The 22800-nt window shown below is 49.8% G+C and overlaps 2 protein-coding genes across 6 annotated transcripts in view; one reads left to right on the top strand and one right to left on the bottom strand.

The window, feature by feature from the left end:
• Positions 1 to 3641: 3641 nt before the first annotated feature.
• On the bottom strand, positions 3642 to 21726 carry ABCG8 (ATP binding cassette subfamily G member 8). The gene is made up of 13 exons (XM_059079410.2): positions 21664 to 21726; positions 16810 to 16911; positions 15060 to 15210; positions 11515 to 11753; positions 10916 to 11048; positions 10556 to 10825; positions 8135 to 8297; positions 7963 to 8046; positions 6884 to 7083; positions 5878 to 5954; positions 4957 to 5224; positions 3865 to 3992; positions 3642 to 3779 (listed from the first exon to the last, which is right to left on the bottom strand). Exons 1-13 carry the CDS (start codon positions 21724 to 21726, stop codon positions 3642 to 3644), a joined length of 2016 nt encoding a protein of 671 aa, XP_058935393.1.
• Positions 10719 to 22800, top strand: part of ABCG5 (ATP binding cassette subfamily G member 5) — a 64422-nt gene continuing 52340 nt past the window's right edge. For 2 of the 5 annotated variants that reach the window (XM_067007664.1, XM_059079411.2), the window contains exons 1-3: positions 10990 to 11291; positions 18476 to 18571; positions 21284 to 22250. In XM_067007664.1, coding sequence (XP_066863765.1) covers positions 22105 to 22250 — 146 coding nt within the window. In that variant the 5' untranslated portion in view covers positions 10990 to 11291; positions 18476 to 18571; positions 21284 to 22104. Of the gene's footprint in view, positions 10801 to 10989; positions 11292 to 18475; positions 18654 to 21283; positions 22251 to 22800 lie in introns of those variants that run through there. The other 3 variants (XM_067007663.1, XM_067007666.1, XM_067007665.1) reach the window with 3 other exon arrangements.

Below are 22800 nucleotides of genomic sequence, written 5' to 3' on the forward strand. Positions count from 1 at the left end.
GAATGGGCTCCAATTGCCACATCAGGGACAATCTGAACATCCAAGTTAATAATGATGGTAAAAGATTACAACCATTGATTAAACCAGGAAACCACAAGTTGATATTGATATAAATTTTAAAATGAATTAATGGAAAGTGATGAGGAATAGGCCACTTACACAGTTTCTAAATACCTGCCTACAAAAGGAGGGAAAATCGTTGACTGTGGTGAAACCTGGCAAGTACTCCTTTGATCAAGTGATCAAAGTGAACAACATCAGTTTGGGACAAATCGAAATCATGCACCACTGATAGGATGTAATGAGAAAAGCATATCTTTTCTGTGATATTCCTGCCAAAGGTGCGTGACCTGAATTTAATCATGAAAATATATCAGACAAACCAAATCTAGATATATTCTACAAAATCTTCATGTGTCAAGGTCATGGGAGTTAAGGAAAGCTGATGATTATTCTAAACTAAAAGAGACCAAAGAGAATTGATGACTAGATCCAATGCTTGATCCTGATCTGGATCCTTTTGCTATGAAGGACATTGTCAGAACAGTGAGTCTTTTTTTTTTTTTTAATACCTCTTGATTGGAGTATAATTGCTTCACAATACTGTGTTAGTTTCTGTTGTACAACAAAGTGAATCAGCCATATGCATACATATGTCCCCATATGCCCTCCCTCTTGAGCCTCCCTCCCACCCTCCCTATCCCACCCCTCTAGGTCATTGCAAAGCACTGAGATGATCTCCCTGTGCTATGCAGCTGCTTCCCACTAGCCATTTTACATTTGGTAGTATATATGTGTCGATGCTATTCTCACTTTGCTCCAGCTTCCCCCTCCCCACCATGTCCTCAACTCTATTCTCTATGTCTATGTCTTTATTCCTGCCCTGCAACTAGGCTCATCAGTACCTTTTTTTTTTTAGATTCCATAGATAAGTGTTAGCATACAGTATTTGTTTTTCTCTTTCTGACTTACTTCACTCTGTATGACAGACTCTAGGTCCATCCACCTGACTACAAATAACTCCATTTCGTTTCTTTTTATGGCTAATAGTCCGTTGTATATATGTGCCACATCTTCTTTATCCATTCATTTGTTGGTGGACACTTAGGTTGCTTCTATGTCCTGGCTGTTGTAAACAGTGCTGCAATGAACATTGTGGTACATGTCTCTTTTTGAATTATGGTTTTCTCAGGGTATATACCCAGTAGTGAGACTGCTGTATCATATGGTAGTTCTATTTTTAGTTTTTTAAGGAACTTCCATACTGTTCTCCATAGTGGCTGTATCAATTTACATTCCCACCAACAGTGCAAAAGGGTTCCCTTTTCTCCACACCCTCTCCAGCATTTATTGTTTGTAGATTTTTTGATGGTGGCCATTCTGACTGGTGTGAGGTGATACCTCACTGTACTTTTGATTTGCATTTCTCTTATGATATTGAGCATCTTTTCATGTGCCTTTTGTCCATCTGTATGTCTTCTTTGGTGAAATGTCTATTTAGGTCTTCAGCCTATTTTTTAACTGGGTTGTTTGTTTTTTTGATATTGAGCTCCATGAGCTGTTTGTATATTTTGGAGATTAATCCTTTGTTGTTTCATTTGCAAATATTTTCTCCCATTCTGAGGGTTGTCTTTTCGTCTCATTTATGGTTTCCTTTGTTGAGCAAAAGCTTTTAAGTTTCATTAGGTCCCATTTGTTTATTTTCGTTTTTATTTTCATTACTCTAGGAGGTGGGTCAAAAAAGATCTTGCTGTGGTTTATGTCAAAGAGTGTTTTTCCTATGTTTTCCTCTAAGAGTTTTACAGTGTCTGATCTTACATTTAGGTCTTCCATCCATTTTGAGTTTATTTTTGTGTATGGTGTTAGGGAGTGTTCTAATTTCATCTTTTACATGTAGCTGTCCAGTTTTCCCAGCACCACTTACTGAAGAGGCTTTTTTCCATTGTATGGTCTTGCCTCCTTTGTCATAAATTAGGTGACTATATATGTGTGGGTTTATCTCTGGGCTTTCTATCCTATACCATTGATCTATATTTCTGTTTTTGTGCCAGTACCACACTGTCTTGATTACTGTAGCTTTGTAGTATAGTTTGAAGTCAGGGAGCCTGATTTCTCCAGCTCTGTTTTTCTTTTTCAAGATTTCTTTGGCACTGTAACACTGCACCACTGCACCACTGGTGGTTTACATCACCACCATCCAGAGGGCAGACATCATTCAAGACTCACAATAGCCAAAATAGACAAAGTAAGTGAGTCTTGAATGATGTCTGCCCTTTGGATGGTGGCGATATAAAAGTGACACATGTGCAGTGTTACAGTTTCACCACATGAATATCCCAAGTTTAATGGTTGTATTATATAAGCGAAGTGTGCTAGCACTGCTCTTCAAGTCTAAATGTGCCTTCAGATTTCCTGGGGATCTTTTTAAAATGCAGATTCTGATTCAGTGGGTCTCAGTGGGGCCTGAGATTCTATCAGTCTAACCAGCTCCCAGGCGACACCCATGCTGCTGGCCCAGTGACCGCACTCAAAGTAGCAAGGGCCTAGGAAACCCATGGAGAACATTCACTCTCTGCCTCTTAAACATCCAACTTCCCCCTTCCTTTGGTTCCAGGCTCTGGTTTTCCTTTGGGGATCATTCCCTGCCTGCTTTCTGTACACCTGTTTTGGGTCAGCTTGTCTTCAAGGCTCAGGCATGAAGCATGTGACCTGGGCCTGCTCCATCTGATACTGAGCCACTGTGGAAGGTTCCAGGTTGGTTCTGAGACTCAGCCAGGGCCAGTGAGATGCAACTGTAAGAGTCCTGGCTGATATGACACAGTGTGTATAAACCTCTTCATCTTCTGGAGCCTTCCTTGGCTTCCAAGCCTCACAGTGGCTCAGACTTGCCTTCTGCCCCCTAACTCCTAAAGGCCTCGAAGGCCTTTCTGACCCCACATGATTCCACCAAATAGTAGCCCTGTGACCTTACTTAGCAAACAATTGCTCTGTGCCTCTCTTCTTTATCTATAAAACAGGATACTGTCCACCACAAAGAGTTGTTTTAACAGAGAAATTAATGATGTGATCCACATAAATAAAGTGTTTTGCCCTGAACCTGGTGTGGAGCGATTGCTCAGTAAATATGTAATTGTTCAGTTTGGCTTTTGGAGCCCATTACCTCACACAAAAAGAAGGGATGGCACCTCGCTGGTATGTTTTAGGTCCTTTTCTGTACTGAGAATGGCTCAACAGAGTTTGAAGACCCTGGAAGACGAGGCCAAATATTCCACTATTATGTTGTTTCCGCATAGCCTAACTACTCGATTCATACCTAATTTGGTCCTGTCTTGTATTAGTTGCCTATGCGAATACATACCAAAAGGAAATAAATTAGCGACATTGTAGGTGTCCCCAAGTATGGTTTTCACATTCCCAGTAATCTCGCAAGCTCTGGCCGGGGATCAGAAATATATTTCGACTGTCTTTATTCTACTGCCATCCTGTGGCCAGCCTGTGCCACTGCAGCACTGTGGACAGGATGTAGCTGAGCTTTGTGTTCCCACGGTCCTCCTCGTGCCTGGGAAGGGGCTCCTTGGGAGGGAGTGCAGTGGAAGGGCCTTCTCGAGTCCCCCACCGGCGGGCAGGAGTCTAGGCATGAATCACCAGTCCTGACTTGACTTCTGTTTGATGAACTTTAAGGACATATAGTACAGGACCATGAAGCCACCACTGATGCCTATGACGAAGAGGTAGATGGCGTAGAGAGGGTATGAACCCAGGCCCATGGCGTTGAGGATCTGGGAACAGAGACATCAGTGAGCTCATTAAGAACATGCTCAGACGGCTGCCACCTCTTTAGCGTCCAAGGCCTTGGCTCCTTACCATGTCTCCCGGGATAGGGATGGTGATGTTGCCAGCTGCCAGGTGATACGTGTGCCCACCAAACTGGATCTGCATCAGCCCTTCAAAACACCATCGGAGGAAGGACACCTTGGAAATCCACGCGGGCACTGGAGGCGGTGAGAGTCACATTACTCACACAGTCTAATCATCTGTTCCCTGGGAAGTGAGCCTGGAGAGTGGCCATGGTGGCTCTGACCCAAGGACAGCAAGAGAACAAAAGGGTGAACGGGCAGAGGGGAAGCTCAGGACATGGACTGGGGCAGAGGGGCCTAGTGGCTGCAGGATCACTGCACGTTTGTCCCATAATAACCCCAGAGAGTCATTTCATCAGGTGTCCAGCATGTGCTCAGCTTCACATAGCTTACGGACTGGGGAGACTCAGCAGCCCCAAACCAGAGATTACTGAGTCTGTACCCTGACCCTGCGGAGGCATCATGGTTCAGGGAGGAGGAGGAAGGAACGAACCCTGACTGCGCAGGACAGGCAAGGCCTGTTGATGGTAGGGAGTGGCATTCCTATAGAGAAATGATGCACAGGCGCCATCGTGAGAGCATGGAGTGTCTTGGGGGCTTCAGAAGAGCTGGGTGAGGCAGCAGGGAATGAGCAGCCCCAGGAGCACTCGAGGAAAGCAGTGGCTGGATTTGCACCTTAGGAAGCTCGTGCTGCATGGGTGAGGGTTGAGAGGGACATGGAGGAACCAGGGTCACAGATACCGGACTATCACAGTGGCCCAAGATCGGCTGATAGGGGGGCCGGGGGGCGGTGGGATAAGGCAAGAGGACATTTCAGAAAGACACAGGAGGCAGAATTGACTTAGCTCACTGGTGACGTGGAGGGTGAGGGAGAGTCAAGGGTGGCCCCTGGGTGTCGGGCGGGCTGTATGAGAAGGTACCATCTGTACCACGCCCCACTGCCCCTGTGTAGAGCCAGTATCCCTTGGCACCTGCTCCCAGAGGGGCCAGCTTTGAGTTGGACCCCTAACGGATGAGCTCTCATCTCCAGGGGAAAGCGGGCCGATCCAAGCACAGAAGGCCTCAAAAAGCTTGACCAGGTGAGGGGAGCAGGCCTCACCTGTCCACAGGTTGTCCAAGCTTATCATGAAGCCCCCAGTGAGGTAGAAGGAGTTGTAGAGAGCGTTGCCGAAGAAGGAGGACATGTGGAAGGTGGGGACCAGGGCGGCGGTGGCCAGGGCCATGGTTCTGCAACAGAAGACCACCAGCCACACCAGCAGGAAGTGCAGCAGGAAGGGCTCGGGGCCCGGGCGCAGGTTGGCCAGCCAGTAGGTAGGCATCCCGTAGATGATGATATAGACACAGTGCTCAGGAAGCTCCCCTAGGATCTGCGAAGGATGTGGAGCCAATGCCTTTATCTGCTACTGTTCTTTAAACGTTCAAAAGCAGCAGCCCCCAGTGACACCAACCTTCCCTCCTGGTGGTTTGATCGGGGTTGCAGCACGGAGGGCTGGTGGGCACGGGTGTGTGGGACTCTCAAGCATGAGCTCACTGCTGGCTTCCCCCTGCAGATGTCATGTGCTCCCTCTGGGGCAGCTCAGAGCTCCTAAGACCTGGTTTCAAGTCCCCACCCTGCCCGGCCAGACCTGGTAGCTGTGTGGTCTTGAGACGGCCACATAACCTCTCTGAGCTCCGCTTCCTTGAAATGAGGACAGTCACACCTGCTTGACCCGCTTCCCAGGGACATGGTGAGACTGGAGAGGTGAAGTATGCTAGGTTTTTCCCACCTCTTCTTTGTTAGGTTTCTGATGACCAGAAAAACGTCATTCCTGGTCCATAGTCCTGGCCGTGTGGTAAATGTTTAAACAATATCAAGTCTCTGAAACTCCCCTGAGCAAACGTGGCATTTGTAACCGCAGATGATGCACGGCCCCACGGTTCAGCAAAACGTTTCCCTGTAACTTCTGTACAATGTGGAGCAGCTTTTTCTGCTCCTCCTCCCACCCAGGGTGGCCACTCACTCCCAGGCCTGACCAGTCACCTTGGCAAAGAAATATGGCTCCACAGTGTACAGCCCATCTTCTAGTTCATAGTAAAGCAATGCTCTCTCCGAGTGACCTAGAAAGGGGAGAAAAGGAGAATGAAAAAGTGAAATTAATTTACAGTGTCTCTGTTTCTGAGTCTCTCTTAGTACAATTAAAAATAGTTTTATTGGGGCTTCCCTGGTGGCGCAGTGGTTAAGAATCCACCTGGCAATGCAGGGGAAACGGGTTCAAGCCCTGGTCCGGGAAGATCCCACATCCCGCGGAGCAACTAAGCCCGTGCGCCACAACTACTGAGCCTGCGCTCAGAAGTTCATGAGCCACAACTACTGAAGCCCGCACATCTAGAGCCTGTGCTCCTCAACAAGAGAAGCCGCCGCAATGAGAAGGCCACGCACCGCCAACAAAGAGTAGCCCCCACCTGCCGCAACTAGAGAAAGCCTGCGCGCAGCAACAAAGACCCAACTCAGCCATAAATAAATAAATAAATAGTTTTATTGCCTCAATGTCATGTATTTTTTTAAAAAACAGGCAATTTTAGATCCTAACTTAGATGTTTGTAATTCTGTGAGTTCTCCATTGCTGTCAGTATAACTCCTGCTAGGACAGGAATGCCTCAGACTCCTTGGTAATTAGTTCTCATTTGCATACTAATACTAATGTTCAAACTTGAAAAACAACCATCATCTTTTTTTTTTTTTTTTTTTTTAATTTTATTTTTTTTGCGGTACGCGGGCCTCTCACCGCTGTGGCCTCTCCCGTTGCGGAGCACAGGCTCCGGACGCGCAGGCTCAGCGGCCATGGCTCACGGGCCTAGACACTCGGCGGCATGTGGGATCTTCCCGGACCGGGGCACGAACCCGCGTCCCCTGCATCGGCAGGCGGACTCTCAACCATTGCGCCACCAGGGAAGCCCCAACCATCATCTTTTATTTCACAGTCACGGTGAAATTATTCAGCAAACCCTCTTCTCCAGGAGCTCAGAGGAACTCAGGCCACACTCACATTTGGCGATGACATCCAGGATCACGTTGAAAGGGACGAGAGCTCCGATCATGAACAAGAGGGCCACCGTGTCCATGAAGGAGAGCTTGACGGCTCCATGGCCATAGTAGAGGAACCCAATGATCAGGGACATCAAGCAGGCCTCTGCCCCATGGATGAGGAGGGCTGGCAGGTCTCGGAAGTCGTTGGAAATCTGACGACTTAAAAAACAGAATAAAGATGTGCCAAGGGGACAATAGGCACCAGCAGTGTGACCTTGGCAATGTCCTTGAATCTCTGTAAGGCTCATTTTCCTCCTCTGTGCGATGGGGAGGGCAGTGCCCACCTCACAGTTACTGTGAGGGATCAAACGAGAAAATCGATGAACGCATCTGTCTCAACAGTAGGTAATCAGTCAATGATTGTGACTTTTATCACCAATGTATCACCTTGCGATTTTATTTAAAGAAGTTATCCTGAGTAAATAACCAATCAAGAGCATAAAGGTGTATGTACAGGGATGTTTGTCATAGAGTTACTTGTAATAGCAAATGAATGAAGGTGATCTGACCATCAATATGGACTTAATGGGTAAATGAATTATGGCTAGATTTGGAAACCCTGAGGAAGACCTAACCAGATGAGAGGCAGAGGTGCTATTCTAAGTTGCGGGGAGTGGGGGGGAGGTTATGGAACAACACGTATGATCCCATTTATGTATTAAAATGGTTATGTGCATGGAAACATCTTAGACTCACACCAAACGCTCAGGTCTGGTTTTCTCTGAGGGCCGGTGTATCAGGGAACATTCCCTTTCCACTTGAGGGTCTCCTGTATCGACTGAATTTTTCATTAGTGATTCTGGGTGATTTCTATGAGTATCTGGCTATCAAGGAAATTTTGATTTTGTTTAAATAATCAAAGTAAGAGGAGTGCTCTGTAGCACATGGAGGGCTGGTGCTGGTTTTTTTGAAATGATTCTGCCTCTTCAAATTCAAATTCCTCCTTCAAATTCACTTTAGATCCAAAGGGCTTAATTTGATACAACAAAGACTTTTGGGGAGTGTGGGTGTGTATGTGATGAAATGGCAGACAATTACCGGATCAGCGTGTCAAACTGCTGTAGGGCGCCAGGCAGCTTAGTGGGAGTCTGTAAGGGGTTGGTGTCCCTCGGGGAAGCTGGGCTGTCAGGAGACAGAGAGTGTCATGGGGGCTTGGGGGCAGCCACCTTTTGCAGGGCGCTCTCCACACAGGGCCACCTGGCTGCCTTACCTCTGCACATAAGTGCCCACACCCTGCTCCCTTGACTCCACTGTCCACAGAAAGTCATCAAAGCCACGTATTCTTTCTTGAAACAAGGCTGCAAGGGACTGAGCCTTCTCCCTGGTGGCCACTTCCTGCTCTTTGCTTCTCCTGTCGATGCTGGTCAAGTCCACTGTAAGCAGAGGGCGACCCGGGCCCCGCAGGTGCTTACAGCCCATGATCCTGGTCAGCCCCCGGGGCCCCCGGGACATGCTCCCCACCCTCTGAGAGTGGACCATGAAGTGATGGTCAGAGCAGAGAGAGGCAGAGAGATACCCAGGGCTGTCCCCGAAGTCTACAGAGAGACTTCCTCGGGAGAAGGGCCAGTGAACACCGGCACTGGTCCCACCCAACAGGCTTATTATGGGGACATCCCCAGGACAGAGAAGGAGGCTTTGGGCTTTTGGAGCCCAAGGCCACAGCACGGTTATGCTCTGGCTCCAACTCCAGCCGTCCAAGAAGCTTGTGATGAGGACTCAGCCTCCCGGGCGTGCCTACCCCGGGGAGAAGGCGGGCTGGCCACGGAGAGGCTGAGCAGTCTGGCTTCCGGCAGCTCTAATTCTCAATGCGAATTAGTCATTTTGGCTTCCCAAGCAGCCTGCCCAAAAGGGAAGAATGTTTTGGCTGGAGGGTGCCAGGGTCTGGCCAAATATTAAGTACAATTCTCACTGCCCCGGGAGGAGGGAGCCAGCACCACCAGCTGGAGAACAGGCTGGGCCACACGCACCTCCATGTCACCCCGCTGGCAGCACCTGGTAGCCCCAGACCACAGCCCTCCTCTCCCGGGGCCCCTGCGATGCCAGAAGGGCACACCCGCCAGTCACAGCCAGGGCCTTCCTAGGCCTCTCCTCCCTCCATCCCTCCCTTGGGCAGAGTATTCCTCTTAACCTCTCTGCCTCTCCCCTCCTCCCCTTTTCATGACACATCTCAAGGCAGGATAACGTCTCGGAGAGGCCTTGTAAACCATGAAAGGTCCCTTCAGTGTGCGGGGCCCTAGCTTCAAACATCAGATTCTCTGCCAGACCGTGTGGCCCGGATCCGTAAGGGCCATCTGCCTCAGGGTTTGTGGGCAAGAGCTCCCCCCGCCACCCCAAAATGATAATAAAATAAAATAGAAAAAGAAAAAAAAAAATTTTTTTCAGATCTGGGCACCTGACTTCTGGCAACTTCTCTCTAGGGTTACAGCATATTGTTCCCAATGGCCAGGCTGGCAGGTGCCCTCTACCCCCTTATCTGGGGATGGCCGGCCAGAGGATGACACACTGGCAGGAAGCCAAGCTGGCACGTGCGCACAGGGAGGGAGGGTGACCTCTAGGTGAGTTCACACAGTGGCAGTGAGTGCAGAGGGTGAGGGCTGGTGGGCCAGAGAGAGTGGCCTGTCCTCCTAGGGGACGGTTGGAGGGTAGATGCCGGGAGGAAGGTGTGGGCAGCCGGGCCTGGAGTCTGGGAGGGGCTGGGCTGGGAGGTGGGAGGCCCAGTTCTGCCGCCTGACTATAAGGACTCCAGTTTTCTCATCAATAAGGACGAAGATGACCATGGCCTGGCAGGGCTGTGAGGGTCAAAGGGACACCCTCTGGTGCTTGGCACCTGTGGGCACAGTGTCTGCCCTCAAGGAGCTGGTCCTTGTCATCATGTTTACTGGGGAGGCCCTTGCTACACCAGGCCATCCCGGGAGGAAGGCTGGGCTCCAGGTGACCTATGTTTGGGACAAGCCACAGCTCCTGCTTCCCCAGCCCTGGGACAACCACGCAGCCTGTCCAGCAGCCACAGCGTTCCTCAGCACTCAGGATCCAGGTACCTGCTTTCAGGGTGGGCACCTGGAAAGGCAACTGTCCCCACAAGAATTGAGGGCCATATGCTGAGGCCTCAGGACCCCAAGCAGAAAGGCATGTCTGGTGCTGACCTCAATTTTCATATCTAGAGATTAATTGGCCAAGACCACCAAAAAGCCCCGAGCTGGCCTAGGCCCTGGGTCCCCCTCCACCACCCAGAGCCTCTGGGCTCCCTGCCTTTGTGGGGGAACCAGGGCACGGCTTGAAGATTTCCTGGTGGCTTCCAACCTCAAATATCCTGTTTCCCTACAGAATCTGAATAAAGACCACAGTTCCAGAAGTTGATCCAAACTCTCTTGGATTATATCTCCTCCGGTTTGGAGCTCTCAGAAGGTTCTTATCTGTCATGCACACAAGGGTGGCTATGTCAGAAGCTGCTTTCTTCAGGCCCCCATTCCTAGCATTTGATGCTTGGCAAACTGAAGCCTGTAATACGACCCATCTGCCCCCCTGTCTCCATCCTCGGTCCTGTTCTCCCGAAGCTTCTGAGAGTTTCTCTCCTGGCGGGGTTTGGGGTGTAGGGGAGCCCTGTTCCTTGCCTCTGGCCTGGCTGGCTCACCATAGTAGTCGGCAGGATTGCTGTAGCGGGGACAGGCGTGGCCGGCTGCTGTGAAATACTGGACCATGTGCTGAGCTGCCCCCAAGTAGATGGTGGTGCCAGACGTCATCAGGAGGACCAAATCAAACAGCCTGAAGATATCGGAGCGAGGCTGGTGGATGGAGATGAGCACCAGCCTGTTGCCTTTGGCCAGCCTGGACAGGGTTTTCACCAGGTTGTGGGCCGTGAAGCTGTCGAGCCCGGAGGTGGGTTCATCCAGGATGAGGATTCCTTCCCAACAAAGAGAAGCCTGGTTAAGGGGCAGGGCTCCGGCTGAACCGGATTAAGCCAGGCGGGCGGTGCAGGCCCCTCCTGCCTCACCTGGGTTCCACAGCAGCTGCACTGCGATGCTGACTCTGCGCCGCTCGCCCCCGGACACGCCCCGCACGTAGGAGTTGCCCATGCGCGTGTTGGCGCATTGCCGCAGTCGCAGCTCCGCGATCACGTCGTCCACCTGGGAGGCAGGGGCCTGCGGGTTTAGGAGGGCTGCGCCGGCCTGCTCGCGGCCAGGCGTGTGGTGACCCACAGTGGAAAGACGCCTGGGTTTACGGCGCCGGCCTTCATTTCCCTGATGCAACGTTTGTTCCCTGATTCTTTCCACACATCCAGAGCAGCTCCCACGTGCCGAGCACAGCACCACTTACTGGGAACGTGGCCATGCCCTGGCTTTCTAACTGCACGGAGAACCGGAAAACAAGTGAGCAAATATTCATCATACATTTGGGGCTAAGCTGGGACTTTAAAGGAAAACGGGGGATGGAGGGGCAGGGCTGAGCACACGGTGGGCGTTTTCGGATGGACAGATGGTGAGCTGGGTTGCTCATACTTGACCTGTGGCTGGACCCTGAGGCAGGGAGTGAGGGACGGGGAGGGGAAGGGTGTTATGGCTCCTTGGGGGGTCACTGGGGTCTGTTAGTTACCCTTTTGTCACGCTGGGCCTGGGAGAAATCTCTGGGCAGGCGCAGCTGGGCAACAAAAGCCAGGGTCTCGCGGACGGTCAGGTTGGGGAGCAGCTGATCGTGCTGGCGCACATGGGCCACGCACTTCCTGACCAGCTGGGGCGTGCTGTGCTGCCCGTTGATCCAGATTTGGCCTGACTTAATCTTGCCGCCGTGGCCTCGCCCGGTGATCACATCCAGCAAAGAGGCTCTCCCACAGCCTGAGAAACCACCAGAAGTATCCCTGAGAGCGGAGCTTCTGTGGGGGCCAGCCTGGAAGCCACTGCTGCCCGTGCACTCTCCAGACTGCTCTGTCCTTGCAGATGTAACCAGCCCTTAGGGAAGGTGGCACAGCTCTCAGACCTGCCTGGGGCAGCCAACTTGAGCATCCTGGGGGGTGCGGGGTGTTCAGGCCAGGTCGGCCTGTGGCTGCGTGACAGAAGAAAGCTGGAGTCCTAGTTGCCGCAGATGCTGCCTATGCCTGGAGCGATGCTTCCCCCTCCTCCAAGCAAGCCTGGTGTTAATTGCACTGTGAAGCTTAACTATTTTTGCCTGGCAAACATGCCAGCAGCATTTCATCATTCAAACATCATTTGGCTCAGAAGCTGGCATTGTGGGAAGAACTAATTTTGGAGAATTAATAGGGTGTCTTTTAAAAATGCAAAACTGGAACGTATTTTCAGAAAGGGAGAAAAATAGAGAAGTAATAAGTGTGGAAATGATTTTAAAACTACAGTACAGTGTACATATGGGTTCTGAATTTCTCTACACCCTCTGCACTCTTATTTTTCTCAGTAGTACCTTCCACTCTTAAAAAAAAAAAAAAAGGATCCATGACACGCAAATTAACACCATCCACTTCTGAATGACATAGTGATTGCTATCAATTTGGGGAAGTAAGTGTCAGATGGGATCAGGTTCCATGAGATTCCGTGAGACTCTTTCTTTGGCAGCCATTTGAACTGTAAATGCAAATAGGGTTCAGGCTCTGAGAAGGCCTTCTTGTAAAGGTGCTGGGAATAGCTCAGTCCAATTCCCCCAGGTGGGGTTTTGGTTTCCTTATGGCAAACTCCTTTTGGAGGGCGAAGTTTTCAAGTAGTTTTAAACAGGGAAAACTCCAATACACAGTGTAATAGCGCTTCCTTGCCACATGTCCAGGCCTCCCGCAGGCAGCCCCCTGCCCCCAGTTCCAGAGGCCTCCCGGGTGATCCTGCTGCTTACCTACTGGAGGTTCTCAGGGTGAAAGGGGACCTGTACGCTGCCTCCTGGGTGTACCTCATTCAAGGTCCCTGAGAACTTAGGTGGCACAAAATAGCCAGGAGAGAAGCCAGAGGGGAGGCCTCTGGCCCTGCTCCCGGCTCAGCCTCGGACATCATAGGATCCAGGCTCTGGGAGCGCAGGGCACTTTGCTAACATTTACAGGGACCTTAGGATTCCCAGTCAGGAAGCAGGACGACTACATTTCCTAAACAAAACCGTGGGAGGTGTGGGCAGCCTTTCCAGGGGAGGTTGCCAAGTATATTTGGGGAGATCCTCCGTGAACCAGGAGAAAACACCCACAGACATTCAAGACCCTTATAAAATGGCTGGAATCTCCCAATCAGTAAATTCATTCATTGGAAAAACGCCTTTGGCACTACCGCTGATTCTATAGAAGAAGCTAAAATGCCTGGGTGGCTGTTTTAATTAATTTCATTTTACTGTTACAATTTTGGTGAGCGGGAGTATAGATCACAGGTGGTATAATTGGTAAACCTTTCTAAGAAATCATTTAAGGAATTTCAGCCGTGTAAACCTGCAGCTAAACAACACTGAGCCTAGAGTCGAAAGTTCTGGAGACGCTCAGTGTGATTCCTGCTTGGCCTCTCCCGACTTCCCTTTTCTTCAACCACAAATCAGGGATGCTAACAGCTGCAGGGCTGTGTGTGGCTAGGATTAACAATCATGACTCTCAGCTTTGTGGAAGTGCCTAGTAAGGCCCATGTGTCCCCTCGACTCTCGGTTCATGAGAAGAAGAGGGTATAGCTAGAAGAGCCACCAGGTGTTACAGACAAAAACAAAATTGGCCTGTGAAGTTTCCACATTTTTCTTGTTTAGATCCGAATTGCAGGGGCAGGACTTGATTTGTGGGAGTTGTTTCAGTTACAAAGTGCATTTGCACACATCGTCGCATTCGATCTTCGGTTAGACAATAAACAGAACTTCCCCATCAGAAGACTAAAGACTAAAATGTTCAAAAAGTTGAGTAATCTCTACTTCTGGAAATGATTAATTGAAAGGTATAAAGTGCTCCCTCTAACACTGTGTAAGGGAGAAATGCCTTGATCTGCGTTTAAAAGGAAAGAAAGAAAGAAAGAAACAGCAAACCCCAAATGGAGCCACTTGTCCTAAGCCCCACACCACCTGACTGAGACTTAATACCTAACTTAATTACAATTTCAATCTCTCCCGTGAGTGGAATCTTAAACCAGCCCATCTGACATTACCTGGTAAGCACTGATAGACCCCTACTGTCCCCCAAAGGAAGGTGACCTTGCCTAAAACGATCAGCCCTTTGCTAGAATAACTTCCTTGTCCTACCTCCTTCTGCCTATAAAAGTCTTTCATTTCATACAGCTCTCCAGTGCTACTTTCTGTTTGCCAGATGGGTTGCTGCCCAAATCATGACTTGTTGGATAAAGTCAGTAAGATCTTTAAAATTTAATCAGTTGAATTTGTTTCATCATCTGAGAAGCAGGAGACCAGAGTTCAAGTTGTTGCTCTGCATTAAATGTTATGTCCTTAGACATCATTCCTCTTTTCTAAACTTTGGTCTTCTCATCTGTCAGATGAAGCGGGAGTGCTATGGGGCAGGAAGATACTCTAGCAATATTGAGAACTAGGTAATTTGAAAACCTTTCTCTAAAGATGCTTCCAGGCTGGTCAGGAGAAAGAAAGGTAGAATATGGTGGAAGGGAATGAACTCTGTTCTTCAAGCCCCCTTCCAGCTCTGGCATTCTACACTTTTAAGTTTGACCTGCACAAGTGACTTTCTGAAGCACTCCAAAAATCTGGATCTTTGCAGATGGTTGAAGGTTGAGCCAAGACTTGGGGTATCTGAGAAGTGAATTGCGGCAGGGGCTGTGCCTACCCATTGTTTGACCAAAACAGGAATCTGATTCAGGGGGAGCAATCAATGTGTGCTTCCTGTGGTGGAGGAGTCCCCTGGAAAGAACATTCAGTTCCAAAGCTGCATGATGCTCTTAGAAAGGCCTTACCTTGATATTAATGAAGGACCAAAACTCTGGCTGTAGCTGTAAGAGGCCCACTCATGATTCATAAGGGCAGTGACTGCCTGAGAGCTAGTAAATGGAGGAGCTGAGATTTGAACCCAGCTGTCAGACCCAGAACTTGTGCTCTTTTCACTCTGCTATATTATTCGACTGGTCAGCAAAGCGTTCTGTAAAGAGCATCTGTTTGTTTGAGGCACCACTCTGCATCCCAGGACAGAGAGAACCCACTGCCCCGCTATTTGCCCTCATTGGTACCTGAGCTCCCTATGATGGCCAGCATCTGTCCACTCCTCACTTTGAAGCTCAGATTTTGAATTCCCAGCTCACAAGAGTCCTTGTGAGATGTCCAGGGCATCCTGAAGTGAGACAGCTGCTTAAACCAAGGCACCTGGGAGGCTATGTCCACCTGTGGGGAGACATGAAAAGGTTCCTCAGAGAGCTTCACTTCTGTTCAGCTCCCTCCAGGAGATATCCTCCTGCTGATACACAACAGGCCTGAGGGGTCGCCCACTCAGGTTCTATCAAACATGGAGGTGGACCCCACCATGCTGAGAACCTGAAGCTGTCATTTCCAAGTCTGAAGAGAAGATTTGGGAAGCATGTGTAATAGCAGAACAGAAATAAATACACAACATGGAGGGACTAACTTGGGGCCCAGTGGCTGAGAATCCGCCTGCCAATGCAGGGGACATGGGTTCGATCCCTGGTCTGGGAAGATCCCACATGCCGCGGAGCAGCGTAGCCCGTGAGCCACAACTACTGAAGCCTGCACGCCTAGAGCCCATGCGCTGCAACAAGAAAAGCCACTGCAACGAGAAGCCCGTGCACCACAACAAGGAGTAGCCCCCACTAGCCGCAACTAGAGAAAGCCCGCACACAGCAACAAAGACCCAATGCAGCCTAAAAAAAATATATATATATATATATACACAAAATATAAAAAAATTTAAAAAAACACAAGGTGGAGCAAAACAATGTTTTTATTTAATAGTAATTTACTAATAACTTACCGAGCATTTACTGTGTGCAAGGCATTGTATTCATCTGCTTATTATATCCATTATCATTCAGTCCTCATTGCAAACCTACTATAACATATGTACTGTTTTAATCCCTGTTTACAGATGAGGCTCAGAGCAGTGAAGTAGCTTGCTCAAGGTCACACAGCTAGTAAGTGGCAGAGCAGAGAAAGGTCATGGTGTGGCTTGTCAGCTTGTTCTAACTCACTTCCCTGGGAAACCAGACTTGGGCCTCTGAGGTTTACCATCCCAGGTCTCAGCATGTTCTGCCTGGGCCACCTGGTATCTGGCCCTGGGGAGGCGTGGGAAATAGGGGTCTATGAATATGACCAGGAGATTCCTGAGAGCCTCTGAAAGGGCAGCAGTCCTTGCACTCTGATATTTTATTAGCTCCAGGGAAGTACATTTTACAAAAAAAAAAAAATATATATATATATATATATATATATATATATATATATATATATACACACACACACACACACATATGTATATGTATATGTATATAAAACTGATGAGATCTGAATAAAGTCTAGTTTGGTGAATAGTATTATATCATGGTTAATTTCTTAGTTTTGAGCACTGTGCTGTGGGTAAGCAAGATGTTAAAATTAGGGGAGGGTGGGCAAAGTGTATATGGGAACTCTGCACTCTTGGCAACTTTTTCAAAAGTCTAAAATAATTTGAAAATATAAAGTTAAAAATGAGTTTTAGAGATTTTTTTTTCCCCACGGGTTCACATGGTTGGCTTTATGTTTCAACAAAGGTCTCATTCTCTTTTTCATGCCTGTCAACCTCCAGCTCCAATATGTGTAGCTGAGGGACGTCTCCGTGGTGCTTGCACCCAAAATGTGAGGTATCACTGTGGCCTGGACTCCGTCCTGCGGGCAGAAGGCCCCCTGGTGGGCTCACCCTTCCCTTCCACTTGGGGAATTGTTTGGCCCTCCCTGCCCCCTCCTCCCACCTGCACTCAGGTGTGCCTCTACCTGGTAGCTGAGATCTCGCACCTCCAAGGTATTGGACTGGCCACTGTAGGTGAAGTACAGGCTGTTGTCACTTTCAGAGGAGAACATGCTGTCCTGGAGGCCCTGCTGGGAGACACGACAGGTGAGGGGCTCCTTCAGAAGGAGGAGGACATAGGAGAAAACAGAGAGAGGAGACCCAGAGAGGTGAGAGCAAGAGCTAGTGTGGGTGAGATCCCGAGTGGACAAGAGATGGATTTGCAGGAGGAGCCCAAGGGCTCTGAGAAAACAGGAGCATCCATGAGGGCAGGGCTCCTCTTTTCTGCAGAGAGAGCTTTGGGGCTTCCCTCCAGCACAGCTTCTGGCCCCAGAGAAGCTCAACCACAGGCTGCTGGAACCTAAACGCAGGTCGCTCTTGGAAGAGACCCAGACCCTGGACTGGAGAGAGCTTTGTGAGCCTCTGTGCCCAGAGAAGACCTGAGCTGGGGGCTGGCCTTTAACTTTCTCTTCCCTGCATCTGGCTTAGTATCTCCTGATACCAAACAGACTTTCCGTACCCAGCATGTGAGAGGAAGACAGCTGTCAACAAGCTAGTGCTCAGTACTTGTGAAGACACTACCATTAGAAAAGTTGCATCTTATCTTGGTAAGGAATTTTCACAACGGAGCTCTGCAAAATGCTGTTGGGGGATTTTAGAGGAAGGCCCTGTCATCGGCATCTTGTTGCTGTTTTTGGAGTGCTGCTTTATTTGAATGTACATCAAACACATCAGTGTTTCATGGTATCAGCTGATAACTTCGAATGATATTAACCATCTGCAGATCTGAATTCCTTCTAGTTTATCCATTCAATCATTTAAATCACTGAGGCCCAAGCAAGGAAGAACCTGCCTCATAAGATTTCTGTGATTTTTTTTAACATATTCAATTTTTCTTTCATTGCAGTAGTGCAGGGGAAAGTACGCATTCAGTAATAAGTTCCTGTTGATAACAAGTTCCTGTTGATTCCAATCTTCCCTCAGGGCTGCCATTCCCCCACTGATGTGTTCCTTCGACCAATCAGTCAAGCATCCAACAAATACCTATGGGGGCCACATCATGCTTTAGTCTTGGAGTTTGGGGTGTGACTGTGAAAAGGACAGTCTTTTTTTTTTTTTTTTTTTTTTAAGGGATCCACAAACAGCTTAGGGTACGCCCTACTGTGAATTACAAGGATTTATTTTGCTCAAATATTGTACAAAGAGTTTCAAAAGATCCTCAGCCTGTCTTCAAAAATCATTCATTCAAAATCACTCATTCAATCATAGTATTACCTACTTAAGGGAAAAATAAAGATGCCTTATAATTAAAACATCTTAATCTGAAGAAACATTACTTTCCAAATGTTGGTATAAGATACATTTTGATTAAAATTAGGCAGTATAAAAAAATCTAAACTATTATAGTGCTTAAGTCCAATTATTTATACCTAAAAGAAAAAATAAACCAAATGTATCAAAGGTTTAAGAAAAACCATCACATTTGAAGCATAGTTTTGAAGAAATATTCACAATCTAGAGAAAAGGACAGTCTTTGAGAAGCTTAGATTTCAGTAGATGAGACAGGTGATGAGGATGGAGCAAGACAGGCCAGACGTAGAGGCAGGCTGACCTTGAGCACCCGATCAGGCTATTTTTTCCCTGTCTCCACAGCGTCCGTGTGTGCTTTATGTGAAAACAACATGGCTTGTGACGTCTGTGAAAATAACATCCAGCAGTCTTTGTCAAAGCATCCCTGCAGTGTTGGAGGTAAAAGGTCCTTAAAAAGGACACTGAGACCAATGGAAGTGGAGGGAAGTAAATACGGGGGACAGTCTGCTGCAGGCTCACTGTGAGTAGCCCCCAGAGTTCTGGGAGAGTGTGGAAACAGCAGACCATAGCTACTTACCTTGTTTAATGTTTAAACTAGTACAGTAAAGATCCTATATTATATAGAAAAACATAGGAAAGATCAACAGCTAAGTCAGCAGAAGGGCTGTCTTTGGGGTATAGGAAGGGCCCATGGTGGGTAGGGGCCGTGCATGGGCTTCAAAGCTATTGGTAATTTGTGATGGGTATGGGAGTTCACCATTCTTTAAACCGCTTTGTCTGAAGTATTTCAAAATATGTTTTCAAGTTGAGAGAGTGTGTCCGTGAGGAGAAGTCCAGAGTTCCGCTCTCGCCTCGACCCCCAGCTGCAGGAGGCGAGAGGGTCACGCCCTCAGAGCTAGAGAATGAAGCTGGTGGGGAGGTCATGGGCAGCTCTGGATTCCGGCGGGTCAGCCCTGCAGCCCTGCCCCTCAGTCACCACCTGCGCAACCGGCATTCCCACTGCCTAGTTTTCCTATTGTATTTGGTTAAACCATCAGAAAGCCTGTCCATTGCTGAGAGACTCATTTGGGCTAACATGCATCCTGCTCGTTTGTTCTTAAAAGGTAAATATCTGCAGGAGGAACATTAGTCAGTTGGAGAAGGTATGAGTTAGCTCAGAATTTGCTTCTGCAACAAACGGCTGGGCCAGAATCTCCCCAGGTTAGATTTGGAGGTGGAGGTGCTGCTGAGAAAGGAGGGCTGGACACTTTGGAGTCTGGAGAAGTGTGTGGCGGTGACCTTAAGCCTAGAGGCTTCCACTCTCCAGGCGGGAGCTTGGAGAAGGTGGAGGGGCCCTGGGGAAAGAGGTGTCAGATGGGAAGACAGATGAAAGGAAGGAGAGAGGTGCATGCTCCCTGCTCCTGGGCGAAGTCGGCAGGCGCAGGCCAGTCAGGGGCCCCAGCCACCATCAAGGGCCTGTGCCATCCAGAGCTGCATAGACCGCTCAACTTTCGGAAGAGAATTCGTGGCTAGGCTGGGGACCACCTCTGTTCCATTTTGAAATATTTTCCTTGGCTCCCAGGAAGGATTTGTTAGAGCCTTCCTGAGGTTTTGACAAACTCTCTGTATTTTTCAAATGCTTAAATATCTATTCGGCTGACATCTTAATCAGTATGACTGTCAGAACATCACTTGAATTTCTGACAGGTGACACCCAAAAAAGCAAAAGCAGGTTTATTTGTAGGTAACCAGCTCGGCTGCTGCTGGGCTACATTGTAATTTCTCCTTGTATTAACTTCTGATCAAATTCCTGAGTCAGAAGCATAGAGGAGAAGGAAACTCAGGGAGCGCAGAACCCAAGTTCCTTGCTCTAAGATGAGGAGCCCGTGCCCTGGAAAAGTAGTGTCATGCTGAGGACTCCACACTGAGGCCTGGGCCCCTCTTGTCCTCCTCTGGCCAGGCTTTTGCCCACAGACTGTGGAGCCTGTGGACCCGAGGGCACCTGACACTCTGCGTACCCACACCCCCCGAATTCCCTGTGCAGGTGGCCACAAGCCCACTCCCAGGGCTGCATGAACTTCGTCCCAAGCCTATCCTCCTGGGCACCCCAGGCCAGAGGGGCATTTGTTTGTGGAGGGTATGGATGGAATGTGGGTGGGCAGGATGGGATGACCACGTAGGGGTGTGTGTGGTCATGTGTGGCGCTGGGTGTGGGTAGATAAGGGAGACAGGCAGTGGCTTGGGCTGGAAGCCACAAATCCTAGAATTTTTCAATTTACACCTGGCCTTCCACGTTGTGAAGAAGGTATGTCAAGCTAAGGGGATAAAAACTATTTTCTTTAATAGCTTTTAATTTGACTGATAACTTTTAAATATCTAGACATAGGGTACATAGCGCTCAGCCTCTTGTTCCAGGCCTCCATAAATGTTAGGGGCAAACTGTCGCTTGACACCTTGAATAACAGGAGTGGAGAAAAGGCAATTGGAAATGGCAGGGCCTGCACACATTCCTGGATGTCAGATTCGGGCAGGTCTTTGCATCCCAAGCGGTGATGGCTGAATTGTCAGACCTTCTAGAAAGTGTCCCCAAAGCCCCGGGGGACTTTGTCTCCTGTTCAGGCTGTGAGCAAGCACTGCCTTCACGGCTCCTAGGAATCCTCTTCCGGCCGCGGTTGGCCCCACGGGGCAGTCTCAGAGCACAGCTGCTCACCTGCTGTGGCTGCAGGGCTGACTGGGAGTGGCGGGTTCCTGGGCCCTGGCTGAAGTCAGGTCCTAGCCGCTCAAGGCCAGTCCAGGTGGCCTGTGGCCCTTGCTGTGGTGTGGAGCCCTCAGCCCTTCATGTCTTTCTGTCCCCACCCCTCAGCCCACTCACAGCCAGAGAAGACAGACAAGACAGTGGCCTGAGGCCGGGGGTGGAGGGTGGACATCTGCATCCTTTCTGTCTTCCGATTTCACTTCTTGCTTCAAACCCCACCCACATCCTGATTTCAGTCAAAGGCCATTTTTCAGGCAAACATTTCTCATGCAAAATGAGGGCAGAGACCCTGTGCCTCTTGGCCCCTCGGGTCGTGTATTCTTTCCAGCTCTCTCCGGGATCTTACGACCGCCTGCTGTATTTAGAGCATAAATTCTGATGTTCCCACAAAGTCCTCTGCCATCCTGTCTCATCAGTTTGCTGCCACTAAGGCTCTGAGCTTGACAGCCACACGGACAGAGGAGACACTGCAACGTCCCCGGGGAGGTGTGAGTGCATTTCCGTGATGGAGCCTCATTTGGAAAGAAGCCAGATCAGCTCAAGTCGCAAACAAGAACATCATTTCCCTGTAGGAGCACGTCTTAGGACAGGAAGTGACCTCAGAGGCCCCCCACCGACCCCTGGCCCCTGGAGTCTGCTCCCCTCAGCCCTCTGGTGCCCGGGAGGTGGAGTCCTGCTGTCATGTCCTCACTCTGCTTGTGGGTCCTCCTGCTGAGATAGGACCGAAAGTTCCTGACGGAGAGAAAGGTCTAATGCGCCCCCTCCCACCAGGACTGTGGTGACACCCATCACTCACCGAGTCATCCTGGGGAGCAGCCCTGTCCCCCAGCCCTGTCTCCTGTGGGGCCTCCTCAGCCATGGGGCCCAGTGGCGTCTGCGCCCGTCTCTGCAGCTTCCTTTGGACTTAACCACTGCCGGCCAGGGCCGACGTTCTCTGTCTCCCAGAGCTTGGCAAACTCTGGTCTGGCTCCCAGCATTCCCCTCTGGCAAGCCCTCCTACAAACACGGGCTGTGTGCTCTGCCCGCTGCCGAGATAACACGCAGACACACTCTGGCTAAAGGTACATCAGATAATGGCATCCACGGCCAAACCCAGGCCCGCCACTGGGAAGGCCTAAGGAGGGGCTCCAGGGCCAGGTGAGGGGCAGGCGGGACTGTCTGCCTCTGGCTCCTCGGCTGAGGCCGCCCCAGGGAGGGTCAGGAGAGAAAATTCACCTGTCTCCGCGGCCCGTTGGCCATGAGTGAACTCTACTTTTTGACCCCTGCGGGGTCCTCGGAACTCCAGGTAAACAGAAGCTCCCTATGCTCCCTAGAGGAGGTTCCTGCAGCTGCTTCTAAGCCTCGACACAGCCTGGGCATCCTCCATGCCTCCTACAGTGTCAGGTAAGGCCAGTGCCTCTTTCATCTGCTGGGAGCTTTGAGCTGTGGTCAGGGACAGGCATGGCCTGAGGTGAGTGGGCCTCCCTGCCCTCTGCTGGCTTTCCTCACCAATGGGGGGCATGCATGGAGGCTTGGGCTCCTTGTCTAGTGGGTGGAGGTGGAGAGAGGAGAGGGGAAGGGCTGCCAGAGGGAAGTGAGGGGCCGTGGTAGATGGCCCATCCTCCCGTCCACAGCAGGACTGGAAGATATGACAAACGACAGATGCAGCAGCTGTGCTCTGCCACCTTCCCCTGCTTTGTGCCCCTTCCCCCCGTGTCTCCCTTGTTGATGGCCTTCCCTATCTGGATGGCGAGCCCTTGGGGAATGGGGGTGCTGGGAGCATGAGGTGTAACGAAACTGGGTGAAGGAACGCAGGGTCAGCCGAAGGAATAAACAGTGTGCCATCTGCCAGCCAGCCAGAGAGAGCTGGTATTCAGAGCAGCTGCTGGACAGGTGCTTTATAGAGATGATCCGCTGTCACTACCCGCCAGGGTCTACAGAGGAGGACGCTGAG

Source organism: Kogia breviceps, chromosome 11, assembly GCF_026419965.1.
Source record: "Kogia breviceps isolate mKogBre1 chromosome 11, mKogBre1 haplotype 1, whole genome shotgun sequence".
Classification (NCBI taxonomy): domain Eukaryota; kingdom Metazoa; phylum Chordata; class Mammalia; order Artiodactyla; family Physeteridae; genus Kogia; species Kogia breviceps.